The sequence below is a fragment of the Dermochelys coriacea genome, chromosome 9 (genome assembly GCF_009764565.3).
Source record: "Dermochelys coriacea isolate rDerCor1 chromosome 9, rDerCor1.pri.v4, whole genome shotgun sequence".
Classification (NCBI taxonomy): Eukaryota; Metazoa; Chordata; order Testudines; family Dermochelyidae; genus Dermochelys; species Dermochelys coriacea.
In genome coordinates this window covers 27,846,456-27,868,078 of record NC_050076.1, presented here as the reverse complement: position 1 = coordinate 27,868,078, position 21,623 = coordinate 27,846,456, and the positions used below count along the sequence as shown (strand labels likewise).

Here is a 21,623-nt window from a genome sequence, read left to right as displayed (position 1 = left end):
TCACCCTCCATAATACATCCACCAAACACACTAGAGTTAAGAAAGCAGTTAACCAGGCTGTAAGCCGCTGTGAAAGTCTGCTGCATTTTGCAGAGCCCATATCCCATCTCCTCCACGTTATTTCTAAGTGGAAGCACTTAGGGACGACAAAAAAAAGCTCACGAAAGCTTATGCTCTAATAAATTTGTTAGTCTCTAAGGTGCCACAAGTACTCCTTTTCTTTTTGCGAATACAGACTAACACGGCTGCTACTCTGTCATTAGGGAGGACAGTTTCATTTTGAAGCAGTAGGAATTCCTACAGATTCCCACCTGCCTCCCCCTCCTCAATCTCTTTCAGGCCTCAGCTGTGCTCACTTCCATCTACTAGCATTTATGGGAGTCACCCAAGCCCCCAAAGCTGTAGGCGGGGAGGAGAGAGAGAGAAAAAAAAAAAAAGAAAAAGAAAGAGAAACACTTTAGCTGTTTAAACATTTAATATCAGAAATAGCCAAATAACACTTAAAAAAAGTTTTGCTTTGTTATGACCCAAGTTATTAGTCAATGTCCTGCTATGAGCCGATCTAGCACATCTCAGTTATGTGGAGATTATTGCTTTCTCTTTCACCTGCGTTGCAGTCAGGCATCTACCCCCAACCCCTCGTTCTGGGTGCAATGGGGAGGCATCTCCCTCCCGATGAGTGACTTGGCTGTGTCTTTAAGGGCTATAGTTGAAAAAGAAACCAGCCCGGTTTGAAATCCCCTCAGTGAAATTATCCTAGAGTGAGAGAGGGAGCCCTTGGCAGGGCTGGGGAGGGGGGGAAATACCCCGCCCCCGAAACCCTCCCTCCAGCTGTCCCAGGGCACACGCTGCCCTGCCGGAGCCCCCGCTGCGGGGCACTTGTTCGGCAGCAGCCTAGGGGCGATGCTGGTGGGCGTCTGTCAGCGGCAGCAGCAGCAGCAGCCGCCGCCGCCAGCCTGCCTCGCTCGCTCGCCGCCGCAGGAGAGAGCGAGCCAGACGGAGAGAGGGAGCCTGTCTGCAAAGTGCTGCTCCCTGGTGCTCAGAGCCTGCTCCGTCTCCAACTCTCATTCATTTTGCCGGCTAACATGAGAGATCATGGCCGCCTTCGGGCTTCTCAGCTATGAGCAGAGACCTCTCAAACGCCCCCGGCTGGGGCCGCCCGACGTCTACCCCCAGGACCCCAAGCAGAAGGAGGTGAGAGCCCGAGCCTTCGGCTGCGCCGGGCGGGGGGCTCCGCGGAGCTGGCGAGGGGCAGAAGTTTGCCCGGCGGCCCCCTGAAGGGGTGATGGGGGCGCGGGTCGGGGTGGGTGGGAAAGGAGCCTGCCGGAGCGGAGCGGCCGCCAGTGTGGAGGGAGCCCTGAGCCGGGGCGGTGATGCCTTCAGTGGGGGGCTGGCTCCCAGCCTGGGCCTGAGGCAGCCCCGGCTGCTGCCGCCCCATTCCCTTCCCCTCCCCTCCCTAGTGAATCCTTTTAAACTTTTGAAAAATGTCGGCTGGCAAGGCAAGGCACCCCCCCCCCCCCCACTGACTTGCATTTTCTGCGGCGAGGCTGGGCAGGCATGACAGCTCTCTGGACCTGTGTGAACAGGAGACCCCCTCCGCTGGCAACCCTGGGGGAGCTGATTTCCCTTCCCTCCCGCCTTCTGGGGCAGGACATTCTGACCCAGAGGAGATGGACGATCCCTATAGACGGACAGAGGCTTGTCTATGTCCATGGATGCTGTCGTGCAATAGGCAAGTTATTTGGCTGTTGGTCAATGGTCAGTAACATCTGCTGAAACAAAAGCTGTTTGCTTGACTTCTAGGTACGTTGCTTCAGCACTCTGGGTGCCACTAGCAGGTACAGTGCAGTAACCAGGGCATTCTGTAGGTAGGGTACACTGCAGTTAACAAGCAATTTTATTTAAAAATAATTGCTTATTAAAATAATCATCACTCGGCTACAATTTGTCATGGGACTTGTTTGGTTTTTTAACTCACCTGCTTCCCATCTGTAGTGTTTTGTACAGGTTAAAGCTTCAGTCACCTGTAAACCATTTTGCCTGGGTGACTTTCCTTTTCTTACTGTGACCTCAGCCACATGGTAGTCATTGCCCTCGTAGATATTTTGAATGTAATGGAGGGAGGGAGGGGAAAACAATTGCTATTAATAAGCAAAGATAATTGAAATGAGATGGATCCTCAAATTTGTTGAGGTAAAACCTTTTGGGAAGTGCAAGTGTTCATGTCCTTCTGTTGTTACAAAAATTTGGTATTTTTCTTTCTAACAGTGCATTTTAAGAAAATGTGCCCTCTAATTGTTAATCTAGATTGTAAAATTACAAATCCCAAAATAACAAGTAACTCTTAAAAAGAAAAGGAGTACTTGTGGCACCTTAGAGACTAACAAATTGCTTTGAGCATAAGCTTTCATGAGCTCTAGCTCACTTCATTGGATGCAAATTTATGCTCAAATAAATTTGTTAGTCTCTATGGTGCCACAAGTACTCCTTTTCTTTTTGCAGATACAGACTAACACAGCTGCTACTCTGAAACCTGTCGTCAAGTAACTCTTAGGCAGTGCTTGCTGATGTGTTGACTTGCAGGTAAACCAAATAGAGGTCTGAGACCACAGAAGTAGGGATAATGATTTTAATTTCAAAGGGCAGCTGGTTGCATGGCCATCTCAAGTGAGAGTTTATTAATTACTAGAAACATAGTTTCTTAAATCTTAAGCAGTGGGCTCTGAGTGACCTTCAATTCTAAGGTAAGATGCAGCGCAAGGAATTCAGAAACTTGAAAATGTATTTTTAAAACTTGGTCAAAGGGGGAAGGGGAAGGAGGAACCATACTTGCTGCTCTCAAATATTATCCAAACATTTGATCATAATCTCTATGCTGCTGTTGTCTCTGGTAATATAACAAAAACATATCTAGAATTATGGCTAATTCCTTTATTGAGGACTTGGGAGAGTAATTCAGGAGGGACAATGTGGTCTAGTTGATGCTTCTCTGTAAAATCTGACAATCCATTACACTGTCTGTCAGTATATCTGCTTCCTGTAATTTTTTTTCCTTTTGCCAAGAAGATTTCCCCATTCACCTTTATATTTCTTTTACGTTCAAAGCTCCCACTTCAAGCTGATCATGCCTCTTGCTGCCTCTAAAGTCCTGGGGTTTGATCCAAAGTCTGTTGAAATCCGTGAGAGACTCACTTTTTCATTGACTTTGTTGGACTTTGGATCAGGCTCATAGCCTATTGTGTGGTATGAAGGCCACGTACTTCCATTCCCTGCTATTCCTCTCCTTAGTAGCTGTATGTGCTGTTCCTAGAGCACTTCCAACTTCCACCCTTTCCCCACATCTTTTTTCGGTGAGTTCAGCATTTATGAAAGTTGCCAGCCTGAGTCCTGGAGAATGAAGCTCTCTAGTTATCTGTGGAGCAAGTATAACATGGGCAGCAGCAATGTAAGATTCTCCAGGTCACCTGGTTATCATGGCCCATTCAGTCTTTGGTTTCTTTGCTGAGACAGCCAGCAAGGATGCCAGTGATGCTAATTTTGATGCTGATTTGCGAACATGGACGCATCTGCTATGAATTAGACTTAAACCACCAACTGATTCATATAGGTCACCGAACAGTCATCAGATGGTAACTACTTCTGGTGACTGCTGACTTCAGATGGATTTGGACTAGTGATTTAGATAAAAGCTCCATTTTCTATCCCATTACCAGTCTTCTGAGCCCCTGAGGATTCTCTGAACTCCAGCTTCTTCTGGCCTTCCCTTCCATCCCACATGCTGCTCCTGTTGTCATATTTATAAATAAAATTGTAGGTTACCATTATTTTGTGACACATTGTATATTTTTACAAGTGATCTTGACCAAACTTATAGAACTGTATTTGGACTAAGGTGTGACTACATACACAGATCAATTTTTAGCTCAGGAATGCTATATATTTTTAGTTAGGAAGTGGACTGATTCTTGCAGATACGTTTTATACATATGCAGTCAGTTACAATAAGCGTGATAGTGTCCAGATGGTTAATATTTAGAACACACTGCATGTGTATTTTAGTAAGTAGAAAATAACTGCAACAGGCCTATTTGCCATGAGATAATTGACTGAAGCATAACTTAGGGGGAAGACTTGCTCACTTTATGTTCACATGTTGCATTGCTATTCGTTTGTTACACTGAGCATACACAGTATGAAATAACACTACCAGCATCACTCTGTCTCTGTTGTTAAAGCATCATTTTTTGAAAGTGGTAATAAGCTTAAAATGATTGATTGAGGAAAAGTTAGGAGCAAGCTAGAGTAGATATTTTTGATTAGTATGGTATCAAAAACCATCATTTCATCCTTTACCAAATTCACACTCCATCGAGAACAGGCAACACCTCATATGTTGAATTGTCAAGCTCTATATCTCAAATCTGGTTTTACAGTAAATGGATGCAAATATGAAGTATTGTAGGCTTTAAGACCTGGTCTTCAATATTTTTTACAATTGGTCAGTCTCTTTGGAATTAGTAATTACTTACAGATACAAAAGAGTGGTTGAAGGCACACCTTCAACTTAAAAATCTCACTTCTGTCTGAATGTCTTTTTTACCTAAAATTGCTATAAAAGAAAGATTTAAAGAATTATTTTTGGGTGTATTACTTTGGACAATACTTGGCACTTAGAAAGTTTCACTGTGTATTCAGCTTCCTCTGTTGAATGACTGCATTTTTCACATAACATAGGAGAGAAAAACATTGAAAAAAATTTAAGGAAAATGTGATTGCAGGGGAACTCAGAGCAAATGCAGTACCTAAACCTACTCCCCCCCCCCCCTTTTTTTTTAAAAATGCTTATTAGATTTCAAGTTGACAGTGTCCCTTTAAAATAAACTCAACTAACATTAAATGCTGTCTAACACAAATCTAAGGCATAACACTTAACCTAAATAATACAATACAGCATTAGGGCCAGGTCCTGCCTATTTTGCTCATATAAGTAGTTCCATTGACTTAAAAAGCATTATAGAATTTGGTCCTTATAACTTGTATGAAAGAGACTATTAAACCTCCAAAACGATTTACAGAATCAAATACAAAGTATAACAATTGTCATGCACATCACTGTTGTACTTAAGAAGTGCCCCCAGTAAGGAAGGGGTTTCCGTTGTTCTTTCCAAACTAGAAGCATACAGCATGACTCTTCCCAAACTTCAGTTCTCTTAGGTTTAAAATGCCTCCCATTACATCCATAACCAATATTTTATTTCATTTCAGATACTGAATTGTTTCATCCAGCATAACAAGGAAATCTCTCCCAACACAATTTCCTTATGCAGGTTCAGAACATGCCTATTCTTCTTAGGCCCTTTGAAAGTACATGTAAATCACTCCTTTCTCTCATGCTCTGAGGATCCATTTAATATGTTCAGTGTGTAATCTTCACAGCCTCTAATGCACCGTAGCAGCCTCTGATACACTCGGCTTTAGAGCTCAGTGTTTTTCCTTTTCCAAAGTAATGGAAGCACCATTCTGAATAGTTACCCTAGAAAGCACTAATTGCCATATTAACATTAAGACTAATCCTCCCCTGCTTCCTCCCCCACCCACTTGCAATGTATCGCATCGTTCATAAGAGGTAACTGGTATAATAAGTTATCTATGTGCTTTCTCATTTGTTTTAGGGGGTTATTTTTTGATCTCATAATTATAAATCAGCTGCACTACTATAAACCATGAATATGCTGGGGATTTGTGCCAGGACAGCCGCATCAGTGGCTAAAATCGCAGTATAGACATGAACATAAGAACAGCCATATGTAGTCAGACCAATGCCAGGTGCTCCAGAGGGAATGAACGGAACAGGTAATCACCAAGTGATCCGTCCCGTGTTGCCCATTTTCCACTTCTGGCAGACAGAGGTTAGGGACACCATCCCTGCCCATCCTGGCTAATGTCATATTGATGGACATATCCTCCATGAATTTATCTAATTCTTTTTTGAACCCTGTTATAGTTTTGGTCTTCACAACATCCTCTGGTAAAAAGTTCCAGAAGGTGACTGCGTTGTGTGGAGAAATACTTCGTTTTGTTTGTTTTAAACCTACTGCCTAGTCATTTTAGTTGGTGACCCCCTAGTTCTTGTGTTATAACACTTCCTTATTTACTTTTTCCACACCAGTCTTGATTTTATAGACCTCTATCATATCCCCACCTTAGTCCTCTCTTTTCCAATCTGACAAGCCCCAGTCCTTTTAATCTCCTAATACGGAAGATGTTCCATACCCTTAATAATTTTTGTTGCTCTTTTATGAACCTTTTCTAATTCCAATATATCTTTTTTTAGATGGGGCGACCACGTCTGCATGCAGTGTTCAAGATGTGGGTGTACCATGGATTTATATAGAGGCAATATGATATTTTCTGTCTTATTATCTATCCCTTTCTTAACGATTCCCAACTTTCTGTTTGCTTTTTTGACTGTCGCTTCACATTGAGTGGATGTTTTCAGAGAACTATGCATGGCCTTACTTAGGAAGGGTTTGGGTACCCGAACTAGTGCTTTCGCCTGGGAGTAAAGGCCCCAAAATCCAATCCCTCCGTCTGTTGCTGCTGCCGGCTAAAAAAAGTAAATATGTTTTTGTGAGAGTTTAGGCCAGAGCTGAAATTTAATGAGATATTATACATGCTTATCAGCTAAGATGTCTGCTTTTTCAGTAATGTCTGTTACCTTACAAATGCCTACAGAGAATATAAAGATAGCATTACAAATGTAGCTGAACATGTGCAGCTCTGACTCATTCACCTGTCCTTATTGGTACATACTCTGGATTTAATTCTACATTTTTGTATTTCATTTTTTCTCAGTTTTGTTTTCATTCTTAGACTGGAAAAATAAACACAAAAAACACAGAAGCTGATCATAACAGCTTGTATAATGTTAATTTTTTTTATATAAAGCATTTCTAAAATGTTTAATAATAATCCAGTAAGTCTGAAAATGCAATCCAGGTTTAATTTCAGTATACTAGTCTTTGTCCATGACAAATTTGTTAGCAAATGACAGAAAGGGGTTGCTATTCACATTTTATATGAGAGCAAGAAAATACCTGAAATAATAACAACAACAAAACTCTTCCCAGCTCGCAAATGGCTTTGCAGTTGTGTGGCTCAAAATTTGATTTAAAAAAAAAAATATTGACAGCTCAAAGTATTGTCTAATCACACCTAGTATTTTAGGGGGACGGGGGGGGGAGTCCTCAAATTGCCCATTTTAAAATTTAAGGTTGGTATGTGAAGGTTTGAAAGACAATCTAAATGTGTACTCTCAGACCTGAACCTTCCTTTAGATATGCAGTTTATATGTGTGTATTTGTGCTGGTATAGTTTGGAAAAAAAACCCAGATACATGAGGTAGATGATAGCTGAAGTGAGTGGAAAGACTTCCCTTGACTTCTGCGGTCTTTGAGACAGGCTCTTAATATTATGCTGTAATCCTAATTCCCATGATAGAGGAGATGTTGTCTTTCTGATATAGAACTCTCAAATTTGATGTGTACTAAAATGCATCCTTGTACATCTCAAAAACAGCGTGTGTGTGTGTGAGAGAGAGAGAGAGACACACACACACACACACGCAGCTACTTTCTCTGGGTTTATGCTTTATCTCTTCAAAGAGGTTTACAAATGTTAACTAATCCTCATAGCAACTGTATGTGATAGGTAGTTAAGTGTTCCTGTTTTACAGAGAGGATGAGGGTCTGGCACTGGCTATACCAGCCTTGTGTTGAGCTGCATTCTACACCCATGGGCAGAATCAGCCCTAAATGCTTTATACAAGGTCACTAAGGAGTCAATGTGATTTGAACACACGAGTTCCTGGCACACAATCCCATTTCATAACCACTATAAATCACTGTTTCATAATAACTCATTTCTAACCCTTTGTAGTTGCTTTGTGTGGTGTCATCAATGAAATACCATGTTACAGCATGTTAGCACTGTGTGCTGTGTTTCTTTATCTCCTAAATCCAACTGATAGCACTAATTCCTTCATATATGTTGGAAGATGACCACACCTCTGTTTGAAATCCCATCAGTCAAATTGAAAGAAATTGTGTTAGGTGTATTTCAAGATGGCATGTTGAACTTTAATGATACGTTTTGTACATGTTTATAGTTAAGGATCAATCAGGATTTTCATGATACAGTGGCTCAGGTCACTGTCTCTTATGGGGAAAACCAACAGGTGGGAGCCAGAGAGGAGGAGAACTCTCCCCAACATCTCTATGCTGTAAATTGACAAAGTTCAAGCTGTAACCAGGTATTAAGTCAATCTCTTCCATGCAACAGTGCATTTAAGTTGTGTTAAAGTGTCCTGAGGCTTTGTGTGGCTCTGTGCCACTCAAAGCGTCATCGAAGCAATGCATCATGGACTGGGAATAATGCTCTGTCTGTCTTGTAATATTGTACTAAAGAAAAAAGGTGGAAATGTAAAATGCTTAAAATAAAAAAACAAACACCACCAGACTTCATAATTCACATAAGGACGAGAATCCAGAGTTTAATATGGAAAGTATTTATTGTAGCTGTACTGTAAATAGTGGCAAAACAAGTGCCTGTTAGTGCTGGATTGTGCATTTGAGCCTTCACAGCAAGGGTGGGGACAGAAACTCATCTTCCTTTTCCAGAAACACAGGCTTCTACCACTTCAGCTTAAGAGAAACTTCCTTAGCTCTTAGACATATAGGTAGAGCACTATGCGGATACAAATTTGTATCCGCATCTGATCTATGATCCACAAAAATGGTCTGGATAGCCGCATCCGTGGATGTAAAGCAGATATCTGCAGATTTGTAGGGCTCTAGATACAAAATTTGTATCTGCATCTGATATTCAGTCTGAAAAAATGGTCTGTGGATTTGCAGGGCTCTACATACAGGACAGATGAGACACAAACCAGTAACTCTGATTCTAGACAGTTGACGGCAGCGTCCCACGCACATGAGCCAGTTCATTAGTGTCCTTTTATGCCTGTTGTACTTAGATTGCAGGGGGCCACACCACAGTGGCTGAATGTGACTACTATATATTATGCAGTATCTTCTAGACACAAGAATGAGTAAAGAACATTATTTTGCATCTCCTTTCTTTTGTAGGTTTAAGTTGGTCCCCTTTAAATTAGTCCTCTGAAGGATTCTCTCACGTTAAAAATTACATTTTTAAAAATCCGTTGTTTTTAATAACACTATTAAACTGAAATAATTTTAAATCTAATTTGCCATTCACCAGTTCTGCTGTCTGTTTACTTCATATGCTTCATTTAGCCTGGATGTCAAAATACACTGGGCAGTTCCTATTTTATTTTTCCCTGTAATTTTCTAGTCATTTACTTTCTGATTCTCCTTCACTAGCTCAATGATGCAGTGACTGAGTGATGAACATTACTGGAGAACGTTGCAAAAGAGTCTCTTCAGATTTCAGCAAATTTAAAAACAAATTCTTATACAACTGTATAGTCTGAAGTACCCAATAGTGATCCTTTAACATTGTTTGAACATAATTATTTATGGTGTATTTGTATCCAGTGTTCTCTCTCTGGATTCAAAAACACTAATTGAAGTAGGCCTGTCATGTACTAATTGTGATCCTAGGAGCACCCCAATGCCAGTTGGCAAAGGGATCCCTGGTACATAACAGTAAAACTCAGCTGGCCTGACCAGCTCAATGCACCTCGTATGTTGTTGTCATGATATTTATCTAAAAGGTGTCGTCATGGAAGGTATCGTATACAAACTGGTAACATGCTGGTCCTGAAAATCATTCCATGGTGTGTATATATGGGGCTTGTACAAAGAGTTGTAAATGTGTGCTGGAATTTTGTTAAAATGTGTTTGGCAAGCAATGCATAAACCCAGTCTGCCCTAGAAAAAGGAATATGTATTTGCTTGTCTGACCTGCCTGGTTGTCAGATAGAGACAATGAAGGTACGTATAAGGTAAATAAAGCTAACAATCAGGGAAGAAGACAGCATGGTATCTACAACCCAGTAGGAGAGAGAAGTTTTGTCTGGTCATACTTTTCAAAGAATATATTTCAAAGATTTACTGGCCTATAAAAAGATGGGAGAGAACACTTTATTTTATCTTTCACCCATGGAATCAGAGAAACCAAGTGCTTTGAGCTCTGTGTGTTGGGTCTTGGCTAAAGACCGGGCCAGCTATGCTGGAAGAATGACTGTGGTGAGAGAAACTTCTTTGAACAGAAGACTCTAGTGTGTGGCTTTTTTTTTTTTTTTTTTTTTTAATCCTAGAAGTGTATTTTTAGTTTGTTTGTAACCATTTCTATCCTTATATGTGGTGTCACTTAAAACTATGTCCTTTCGTTAATAAACTTGCTTTACTTTTACCATAACCAACTCAAAATGCTGTGATTGAAGTGGAGAGTTTAACCCCAGTTACATTAATAAACTGCTTTCTACTGTCTCTTTAAAGGACCAGTAAAGTTTTGTGGGTGCTGCTGTAAGAGGGGCTAAGCACCTCAGAGAAAGACATATCTGAGGTACTCAGGAACTGGAGCTCACTCATTCTTACCAGCTAGGCAAGGTTTGGACTGGTAGAGTCCTGAAGTTTGTTGGCAAGACAAGGGGGATAACACACAGCTTAGCAGCAGCAAAGCTCGCACTTGCTGAGACTCAGAGAGGTAACACACTGGCTCACAGTTCTGGGAAACCCAGCAGATTGTCGTGCTAATATTCTGAAGGCTCTTTTGACTGCACGTGGTAGGTGTTGCAAGACTCTACCATACAATGACAATGGCAGTATATGAGGAGTGTAATAATGAAGGACAGAAATAAGTTCAGGGCCTGACTTTTTTTCTTAGAGGTGTAGAACAGCTGCAACTTCCATTCAAACCATGGAAGGTGAGGATGCTCTGAACATCAGCATTCTAATGTATTATCCTTTTCAAAATTTCTCACCTTTATAAATGCTCAGCTACTATGGAGATGAGTGTTCTGAATGCATAGATGGATCTCAAAAATGCTCTGAAAGGAATTAAGATTTAATAAAATTTGAGCTCAGCTACTCGGATCACCATTTAAAACTACAAAACAGTTTTAAATCTTGATTAGGCTTGCTTGGGAGCGCTGCTTGACATTTTGAAAGCAGGCTTGACGTCCCTTCAAGAGCCTGCAAAATCCAGTGCAGTGCAGTACGGTGTGTCTCCTCATAAGTGACAGCACTGTGTGGCATTCCTGTGTTTGTTGCTTCAAGATGGCTTGATTTTCAAGCTAAACCAAGTGATAGCATGCTCAACCTTTGTACATTTAGTTATGTACAATTAGGGTTTTGTACACAGAGAAAAGCCTCGGTAGCTGGTGTGCACTAGCTGTGTGGACACTTACTGTGCACTGAGTGCCTTTGTGTGCATAAATTTAGTTGGAGATGTACTAATCTAAACAGCTTGAAGGCACTAAGTGTCTACACAGGGTTTTTGTGCAGAGTAACTAGTGCACTTTAATTTCACATGCTAGCTTTCTGCACGCTAACTTCTCTGTGTGGACAAGCCCTAAGTTTTTTTACTGATGTTACATAACTAATTCGCTTGGCATTTTTTTTCTAACAAAGTTGTACTTTTAGGATCTGATCCTGCACCATTAAAGGAATTGATATCTCTCTTTGACATTAACAAGAGTGGGATACAGTTCTTATTTCTGAATTTTTTTGACCTTCCCAGTATGATGGGTGTTCAGTTATATGAATATGATTGGTTGAATTAAACTAGTGTTTGAATCTTTTGATGGTATCTGGTACCTGGATTAATTGACCTCTGTTCTTGGTATGTTAAACTTCATTTATTAAAATCAAAAGCTGATTGGAAAGAAATTAATAAAAAAGTGAAACCACCCCTCTGAGCCCCACTTAGCTCTAAATTTGTTTGAGGCATGGATTCATTTAAAGTTCTTGTATCTGAACTGTTGTTGGAGGACCAAGAAAAGTCAAACCAAAGAACTACTCTATTTGTGGTACCACTTAAACTTCAACTCATGCCATGGGTCAACATTATATATGATACTGGAACACAATGTCACTTATGGACAGATTTTCAAAAAAGCAGAATTTAAAATAAAAAGACAAACAGCAAAATCTTTTGAGGTCATCTATGCAGTGAGCAGTAATAGTAACAAATATTTTTCTTTGCAGCTTACTTTACATTTATTTGTTTGCTTAGAATTAGGGCTGTTGATTGATTGCAGGTAACTCACACTATTAACTCAAAAAAATTAATTGCAATTAATATTTTAATCGCAATTAATCCAAATTTTAACTGCAGTGTTAAACAATAGAATACCTATTAAAATTTATTAAATGTTTTTGGATGTTTTTCTACAATTTCAAATATATTGCTTTTTATTTCAACACAGAATACAAAGTGTACAGTGCTCACTTTATGTTATTTTTATTAGATATTTGCACTTTAAAAATGATAAACAAAAGTAATAGTATTTTTCAATTCACCTCATACAAGTATCGAAATGCAATCTCATTGTGAAAGTGCAACTTACAAATGTAGATTTTTTTTTTTGTTTTTGTTACATAACTGCATGCAAAACCAAAATGATGTAAAACTTTAGTGTCTACAAGTCCACTCAGTCCTACTTCTTATTCAGACAATTGCTAAGACAAAAAAGTTTGTTTATATTTAGGGGAGATAATGATGCTGGCTTCTTTTTTACAATGTGACCTGAAATTGAGAACAGGCATTTGCATGGCACTTTATAGCCGGCTTTGCTAGGTATTTATGTGCCAGATATGCTAAACATTCATATGCCCTTCATGCTTTGGCCACCATTACAGAGGATATGCTTCCATGCTGATGACGCTTGTTTAAAAAAAAATGTGTTAATTAAATTTTGACTGAATTCCTTGGGGGAGAATAGTATGTCTCCTGCTCTTTTACCTGCATTCTGCCATATATTTCATATTATAGCAGTCTCAGATGATGACCTAGCACATGTTCGTTTCAGAGCACTTTCCCTGCAGATTTGATGAAACGCAAAGAAGGTACAAATGTAATATTTCTCAAACCAAGGTTTAAGAATCCGAAGTGCCTTTCAAAATCTGAGAGGGATGTGGTGTGAAGCATGCTTTCAGAAGTCTTAAAAGAGCAACACTCTGATGCGGAAACTACGGAACCTGAACCACCAAAAAAGAAAATTGAACCTTGTGCTTGTTCACTTTAATCATCTGAGTCAGATGCCACATGTGTTGGTCTGCACTGCTTTGGATCATTATCGAGCAGAACCAGTCATCAGCGTGGATGAATGTCTTCTGGAATGGTGGTTGAAGCATGAAGGGACACATAAATCTTAAGCGCATCTGGCATGTAAATATCTTGCAACGCCGGCTACAACGCTGCCATATGAACGCTTATTCTCACTTTCTAGTGATACTGTAAACAAGAAGCAGGCAGCATTATCTCCTGCAAATGTAAACAAACTAGTTTGTCTGACTGAACAAGAAGTAGGACTGAGGGGACTTGTAGGCTCTAAAGTTTTACAGTGTTTTATTTTTGCATGCAGTTATTTTTTGTACATAATTTTACATTTGTAAGTTTCATGCTAAAGACATTGCATTACAGTATTTGTATGAGGTGAATTGAAAAATGCTGTTTTTTATAGCATAAATATAAAGTGAGGACTGTACACTTTGTATTCTGTGTTGTAATAGAAATCAATATATTTGAAAATGTAGGAAAACCCCAAAAATATTTAAATAAATGGTATTGGCACAGCAAGCCTTTGAAGAAGCTCGGAGAAGAACTCATGAATTCGAGGACAGAGATAGGTCTCATCGGGAGGAAATGGAGGCTTTTGTGGCCACAAGAACCAATCTGTCTCTCCAGTTTTTTCCGGCCAGCTGGCAGGGGGAGCAGCGACAGACACAGACCCGGGAATATGTTGACTTTGAAAGAGAGGCAGGCAAGGTGTACTTAAAGACACCTATGATTCTGAATGGTGTCTCTGTTATCTGGAAAGGCTGGATAGATCTGTAGAGACTGGATGGTATGGGCTGCCTGGAATTTGATGAAGAGAGAGCACAGTTTCTGAGTTCAGGGTGCTGAGGTGGAAGCATCACACCAAGAATGTGGATCTGCATAGGTATATACCTGTGCAAACTCAAAATAACAGCAGGAGGATGCATTGGCACAGCAAGCCTTTGAAGAAGCTCGGAGAAGAACTCATGAATTCGAGCACAGTGACAGGTCTCATCGGGAGGAAATGGATGTTATTAACAGTGTGATTGATTGATAACAATTTTTTAATCGCGCACTTAATCGCGATTAAATTTTTTAATCGTTTGGCAGCCGTATTTAGAATCCTTTTGATCACTTTCATCTCTTGGTTGGTCTAATTTTCAAGGCTGTCTTGGGGATAGTGTAGGTGGGAGGAGGGTTTTAGCACTTGGTTGTACTCATTTAAAATTCAGATTAGTGTTTCTGGCTGGCTTCATAAACCCTGCAGAGTGCTCAGAGTTCTCTTAAATTCAAAAATACTGTAGTGAATAATTCCTATGTTACCCTTCAGACTTCCCAGAAATACTCAAAAGCTCTGCTCCTTGTTGAGGATAACAGAATAAATTGAAAGGGGAGTTTCTAGGTCAAACTCCTTTTGGAAGACTGTTTTGCCAAAGAAGATTATAATCCACATATTTTTTGGGGAAAAAAATTCTTCTGGCACGGTATTTGTTCAGTTTTGGTGAAATTTAGGGAGTTGGAGGAGACTGTTAGAGAAGGTCTTAATTGGCAAGTTACACCCCCAACCTGTGAAGACGTAGGTATGGACATGCGATTAGTTCACCGAACTCGGTGGGATTACTCATGCTTTTTTTTTTGAGTTCTCATTGTCCCATTAATAGGACTGTGTACTTGTTTAATGTAAACACAGGCATAAATCTGTGTAAGATCAAGTCACTGTCAAAACTTTATAGTAGTGATAATCTCTCACCGTAATATTCCTACTGCAAAAGTAACACTCCAGAAGAAGTAGGTTGAACTGCAAAAGGGGCACCATTGCTTCGTTGTAGTTGATTATTCTGGCTGTTTCAGTATGGGTAGTATAGATCTGTTTCAGTTGTGGTTTCAGCCACCAAGCTGAAATGGTTGCATAGAAAGTTTCAGCAAAGCAAAATGTGGTACAGACCATTTCTCTTTGTACTTGTCATAAATCAGATGCTGTTTTTTCTCTCTGCTCTTGGGGCAGGACTACATAGGAGGATGATCTTAAACCCTGCCACGGATCTCAAGTCTGAATGAAGCTGCCTTGATGCAGTGAGAACATATTTTTACCTTTGCTCTCTGAACTGCATTGGTTTCCTGTTTGTTTCTGGGAGCAATTTGAGATGTTGATTATAATCTGTAAAGTTCTTCATTCTGTCTGACATCATGTCTCTCTATGCACCATCACAACATATGAGATGCTGACAGTTCCTAGATATGTGATCTGAAGGGCTGGAGCAGAGAGTCCCCAGTTGTGGGAGCGCTCTGCTTTGGGCAATCCAAGAGCGCTTTCAAATTCACTTTTTTTTTTTTTTTTTAAGAAGGCCATGCGAGACACAATTTTTAGTCCAGATCTACTCTGATTATTGATTGTCCCTGTGATATTTATAATGACTTGTTAAAGCAACAGTGCTCCTTGTGCTTTCTGTGGTGAACAGTTTCATTTGTTCTTTGTTAACTTGCGTCATGTGCCTAGCTGCCACAGCACGAGTGCATAAAAATATAGAAATGTTATCCCTTCTGTTTCCTAGAGCTTTAGCTGAAAGCCTTCAGGTTTCTAATCCAAAAATAATAATAGAGTTCTGGGTGCCTCTGAAACGTGTCTTGTGCTCTTTGGATGGTATAACATTTAAATACCTTCTGAAAGCTTTTGGTCATTGAGCATTGCGATGCATTCAGGTAAGTGCCAGAATTAGCTCAGGAGTGTAGTCATGTCGTTGGATATGCAGCATCCACAGCTTTTGATGCCAATGTCTTTTTTCTGTAGTATTGGTAGAAGGACTGGGAGGCAAGGACCAGACATATAGCTCCATTTAGCAATGAGAAGTAAACCTAATTCTTGCCCCTTCTCCTTAAAAATATGGAGCAATCTTTGGAGAGGTGGGATAAATGCTACTGATTCTTTAGACATGAGTCTTGAAGGGCCTAAACTGTATGTGGAACAACTTTCCAACTTGTTATGGGATTTCCCTTTTACGGGCCAAACTAAATACATCTTTGAAGAAGGGGGTGGGGAAGTAGATGGAAAGGTTAAATTTGTGTATGTAGTAAGACCGTGTCTGGCTTTAACAATACACTGGAGAACTTCTTTAGGAAGACCATGTCATTTTAGAAAATGGCTCTTGCAGTGCAGCCAAGAGCAGTGAGACTGATAATAGGGTCATCTGCTGAGTAAGTGCTGATAATGGAAGGCGGTGGTAGTGATGGCAACTTAAATATTTATGTTCGATCATTCTCCTAAGATGATACATTTGGGGAAAAATTATATATGTAAACATGTTTGTGTATAGAGAAATTCTAGTGCTTCACGTGAAAGGGCTTTGCATGGGGAAACAGTGTTGGAGCTGATGGGAACACAGGCAGGCCATGGAATCCTTTTGCCTCTCACTCTCCACCAGAACAAAAGAAAACCAAACTAATAACAACAACAAAAGCTTGCAGATCAGTACAGTTCATTGTCTGTAATGCTGAATACAACCTGTACGTAACAGACAGGCCGGAGGCCTGGCATCTCTATCACCGGGTCTCAGAAGGTATTCTGTGAGTTACGGTTTTTGCAGGGACTGTGTGACTGTTGAGAGCAAGGCTTGCTGGGAATGGGGAAGCGGAATATAAAAGGCAGGTGACCACGTCATGTTTGCCAGCATGAAGAGAGTCTTGCAAAGAGCAGCATGCTGATGAGGTTCTCCAGTGACTCGGGGCCAGCAAGCAGGATTCCCAGTAAGGGGCCATGCTAAGACCTGTGGAAGGAGAGGTGAGATGGGCCAGTGTAGAAAGTGGGTCACAGAGAATTATGCATGGAGTAGGCAGCTGTTTTGCTGCTGTAAGATGTTAGAGGCTGGAGCCTCTGATTAGAGGGTGGCCCAGGCTTCCCTGTGGTGCTGTCTGAAAGCAGTAGTGTACTGGCACCCTGGCAGTGAAGGGGGAAAAGGGTTATTGTGATACCACTGGAGCAGAGGGGGAAAATTCCAGACTTGTTCAGTTTTCCTTTGGGCCTTTGTTTACCCCAAAAGGGAATGCTTTTTAGTTTGGTCAGAGGGTCAGACCACCTTACCAGTAAAGGCAAGCAGAGGTGTAGATGGAGGAAACAGAGGCAGGGGTCCACCTAGCCTTGCATGTACCCCATAATGGAGGTTTGTGGCTAGTGGATCTATCCAGTTCCTGGAATTTGATTTATGTGTGTAGTCAAGTCCTGCCACACTCTTGGCTAATTCAGAGCTCACCCTGCTGCAGAGCTCAGCCCTATGGCATACGGAGGGCTTTGGAGTCGCACGCTGCTCTGTCTGTGCTTCACATCCTCCCCTCTCCCAAATAGTAGAACCATATTGGTTCTATTGTGTGTGGGCTTGACGTGCAGATACTTTGGATGATTTGATCTCCAGGCAGTTTCTGTTCTTCCTTTTTTCCTCCTTTTTATAGGAACCCTCCTGCTCCGGCAAAAATACAGACAGGTTTGAGCTGAAGCCTGGAAATCTGGAATGAGGAAGAACAATTTCATGTAAATGGGAACAAGAGTTGCATACTGTCATCTTCCCTTTTCATACAATTTTAGAGAAAGCGTATGTAGAGAATACACAGTCCACATGCAAAATATACAGTGTGACACACCAAGACTTGCTTTTATAAAAATATGTTGATGCAAATGATCAAATTAGTTTTTTTAAAAAAAAACTAAATTCTAAATTTAATTCTTTGTAACTTAAAAATATGCTCTTTGCAGGATGAACTTACTGCAGTGAATGTAAAGCAAGGTTTCAATAATCAACCAGCCTTCTCTGGAGATGAGCATGGATCTGCTAGGAATATTGTCATAAATGCCTCAAAGGTAAGGCAAGGTTTGTTAGTTTGCTGGAATACTGATTTACAAACGTGTATATTTGACCATTTAAGTTACTTTTTTTGGAGGATGGGAGAGGGAAAGCGGTCTACAATTTGTAAGTCAACAGTGGTGCTTTTTGTTGCACTGATTGTTCTACACTAAAGTCTTAATATCTTGTAGATCAAGATTGGATGTTTGTCTAGAAGATATGCCCTAGGAATTATTTTCAGGAAGTTCTGTGGCCTGTGCTATACAGGACGTCCGAATAGAAGATCAGAATGGTTCCTTCTGGTCTAAGAATCTGAGTATTGAAGTTAATTGTAAACCTAGGATAAGAATGTTGAGAGTAAATTCCAATTCTTCAGCTGATTACTGTACTGGCCTTCAGATGTTAATAATAGAGTTGTAAGTAATAACCAACATAGATTTGTCAAGAACAAATCATGCCAAACCAATCTAACTCTTTGATAGGATTGCTGGCCTAGTGGATAGGAGGGAAGCTGTAGATGTGGTAATCTTGATTTTTAGTAAGGCTTTTGACATAGTCTCATAAGCAAATTAAGGAAATGTCGCCTAGATGAAATTACTACAAGGTAATTCAACTGGTTGAAAGACCATAACAAGAGTAATTATTAGTGGATTGCTGTCAAAGTGGGGTGGGGGTGGGGGTGTATCTAGTGGAGTTGCACAGGGGTCTGTTCTAGACCTGATACTAATCAATATTTTCATTGATGACTTGGATAATGGGGCATGCACAGGAGGGGGCAAGCAGGGCCATGCCGTGCCGTGCCCCCCCCCCCCCCCCCCAAATAATCAGCAGGGGCACAGAACTCCTGTTGGCCCCAGGGCTGTGGCAGGGAGCGCAAGCTACTCCCAGCTGCAGCGGGGACACAGAATGTGACCCTCCAAAAGTGGTCAAATTCAAATTCCTGTAGATACTTCTGCTTATATTTACAGATGACCCCAAGTTGGGAGAAGTTGCTAGCACTTTGGAGGACAGGATTAGAATTCAAAATGATCTTGACAAATTGGAGAATTGGTCTGAAATCAACAAGATGAAGTTCTTTAAAGACAAGTGCAAAGTACAACACTTAGGAAGGAAAAATCAATGTAGAACTACAAAATGGGGAATAACTGGCTAGGTGGCAGTACTGCTGAAAAGGATCTGAAGATTATAGTGGATCACAAAGAGAATGTGTCAACAAAATAATGCAGTTTGAAAAAAACAATATCATTCTGGGGTGTATGAACAGGAGTATTGTATGTAAAACATGGGATGCAATTGCCTTGCTCTGTTTGGCACTGGTGCAGCCTCAGCTGCAGTACTACGTCCAGTTCTGGGTGCCACACTTTAGGAAAGATATGGACAAACTGGAGAGAGTCCAGAAGAAAGATACTGAAATGATAAAAGGCTTAGAAAACATGGTCTCTGAGGAAAAGTTAGAAAAAAAAACTGGACTCCTTTTATTCTTAAGAAAAGAAGACTAGGTGTGGGGGTGGGAGGAATGTGATAAGTCTTCAGATATGTTAAGGGCTGCTATAAAGAGGACTCTGATCAATTTTTCTTCATGTCCACTGAAGTTAGGACTAGAAATAATCAATTTAATTTGCAGCAAGGGAGATTTAGGTTAGGTATAAAGAAAAGCATTTGAATAGGCTTCCAAGGGAGGCTGTGAAGTTCCCATCACTGGAAGTTTTTAAGAACAGGCTAGACAAACACCTGTTGAGGGATGGTCTCTGTAAACTTGTTCTTGCCTTAGCACAGAAAGCTGGACTAGATAACTTCTCGTGGTCCCTTTCGGCCCTCTGTGGAAAAAAGGGTACTAAAAACTGAGCACTGTTTACTTGACATAATACCAGATTGTAACATTTCAGCCTGAAAAAGGTAATTTACTTCTTGTGTTCAGTCTTATGTTTTCATGGTTTATAAAGGCAATGACTTTCTTTCCTTGTAGATAATCATTGCTGGTGTAAAGACACCTGCCTTGTGGTGGGCCCTTAACTAGTCCAGCTGTTTACTTACTGCCAGGAAATACCTTCCCCATCAGCCATTGTTGCTGCTTGTTTGATTCTATTCAAATGAAGATTTTTTTAAAAATATAGTTTTGAATTGGATTTACTGAAACTTCACATACTTTTTTTTATGAAGAAAGCTAAGCAAAAATCAAAGTACTGTAAAGCTCAGTAAAATATAAGTAAAAGTCTTCTAACATGATGATTACAGCTGATAACTTTATTTATTTTATTTATTTATTTTTAAAACAAGGTTTTTCAAAGGAAACAGAGAATTTCTTTTTTCCTCCTCTGTTCTCCTCCTCCACTTTACCACTGGGAAAGGAGGTGACGGGGAAGGAATTATTTATTGACAGAAAAACTGAAGTTTCAAGCAAAATGAAAAAAACTTTACTGCATTTGTAATTTTTAATAGAAAACACTTATCTTCAGGGCTGGTTGGAAAAGTGATTTTTATTGTGATACGTAATCAACTGTTTTGTACACAGAGGACATGTAGCTGTTTGGAGAAGCATAAATATCAAAATATGGTATTTGCCAATTTATTCTTTTAAAACATTAAGAGATGTGTATACAAATTGTTTCTATTGACAAAATACTAGCGCATTTGTGCTACATTCTTGTGGCTTTCGGATCCTGTAGAACTGCTACCTGCAGACACTTGCTGTATCATTTACCTTTTAATTAGTCTTGCATTGAATAATATTGTACTGTGATGAGATCTTAACTATTCAAAAATACAAACTTTAAAAAAAAAACAGTTCTGAGGAAATGCTCATAGCTGTTAAAGCTGTTTTATTCTACACGACTTAAAATGTGTTCAATGTCTATTTTAAAGCCTTTTTGCTGAAATTAAAACTTAACCAACTGGAAACATTCTCCATGAAGATTAAAAAGCCCCCCTCAAAATGGTTTTAAAATATCCGTCTATAATAGCTTATGTTGTGATGAAATACTTGTTTTGAGATCTAAATAAATTTGGATAACTTTTTTTTTTCTGACAGGTTTCAGAGTAGCAGCCGTGTTAGTCTGTATTCGCAAAAAGAAAAGGAGTACTTGTGGCACCTTAGAGACTAACAAATTTATTAGAGCATAAGCTTTCGTGAGCTACAGCTCACTTCATCGGATGCATTTGGTGGAAAAAACAGAGGAGAGATTTATATACACACACACAGAGAACATGAAACAATGGGTTTATCATACACACTGTAAGGAGAGTGATCACTTAAGATAAGCCATCACCCACAGCGGGGGGGGAAAGGAGGAAAACCTTCCATGGTGACAAGCAGGTAGGCTAATTCCAGCAGTTAACAAGAATATCAGAGGAACAGTGGGGGGTGGGGTGGGGGGGAGAAATACCATGGGGAAATAGTTTTACTTTGTGTAATGACTCATCCATTCCCAGTCTCTATTCAAGCCTAAGTTAATTGTATCCAGTTTGCAAATTAATTCCAATTCAGCAGTCTCTCGTTGGAGTCTGTTTTTGAAGCTTTTTTGTTGAAGTATAGCCACTCTTAGGTCTGTG

At 40.2% G+C, this 21,623-nt stretch overlaps 1 protein-coding gene across 2 annotated transcripts in view; it reads left to right on the top strand.

Annotated features, from left to right (window-relative positions):
* Positions 1 to 473: 473 nt before the first annotated feature.
* Positions 474 to 21,623, top strand: part of MED12L (mediator complex subunit 12L) — a 335,742-nt gene continuing 314,592 nt past the window's right edge. For both annotated transcript variants that reach the window (XM_043492366.1, XM_038415603.2), the window contains exons 1-2: positions 474 to 1,194; positions 17,987 to 18,091. In XM_043492366.1, the coding sequence (XP_043348301.1) occupies positions 1,096 to 1,194; positions 17,987 to 18,091 (204 nt within the window). In that variant the 5' untranslated portion in view covers positions 474 to 1,095. The remainder of the gene's footprint in view (positions 1,195 to 17,986; positions 18,092 to 21,623) is intronic.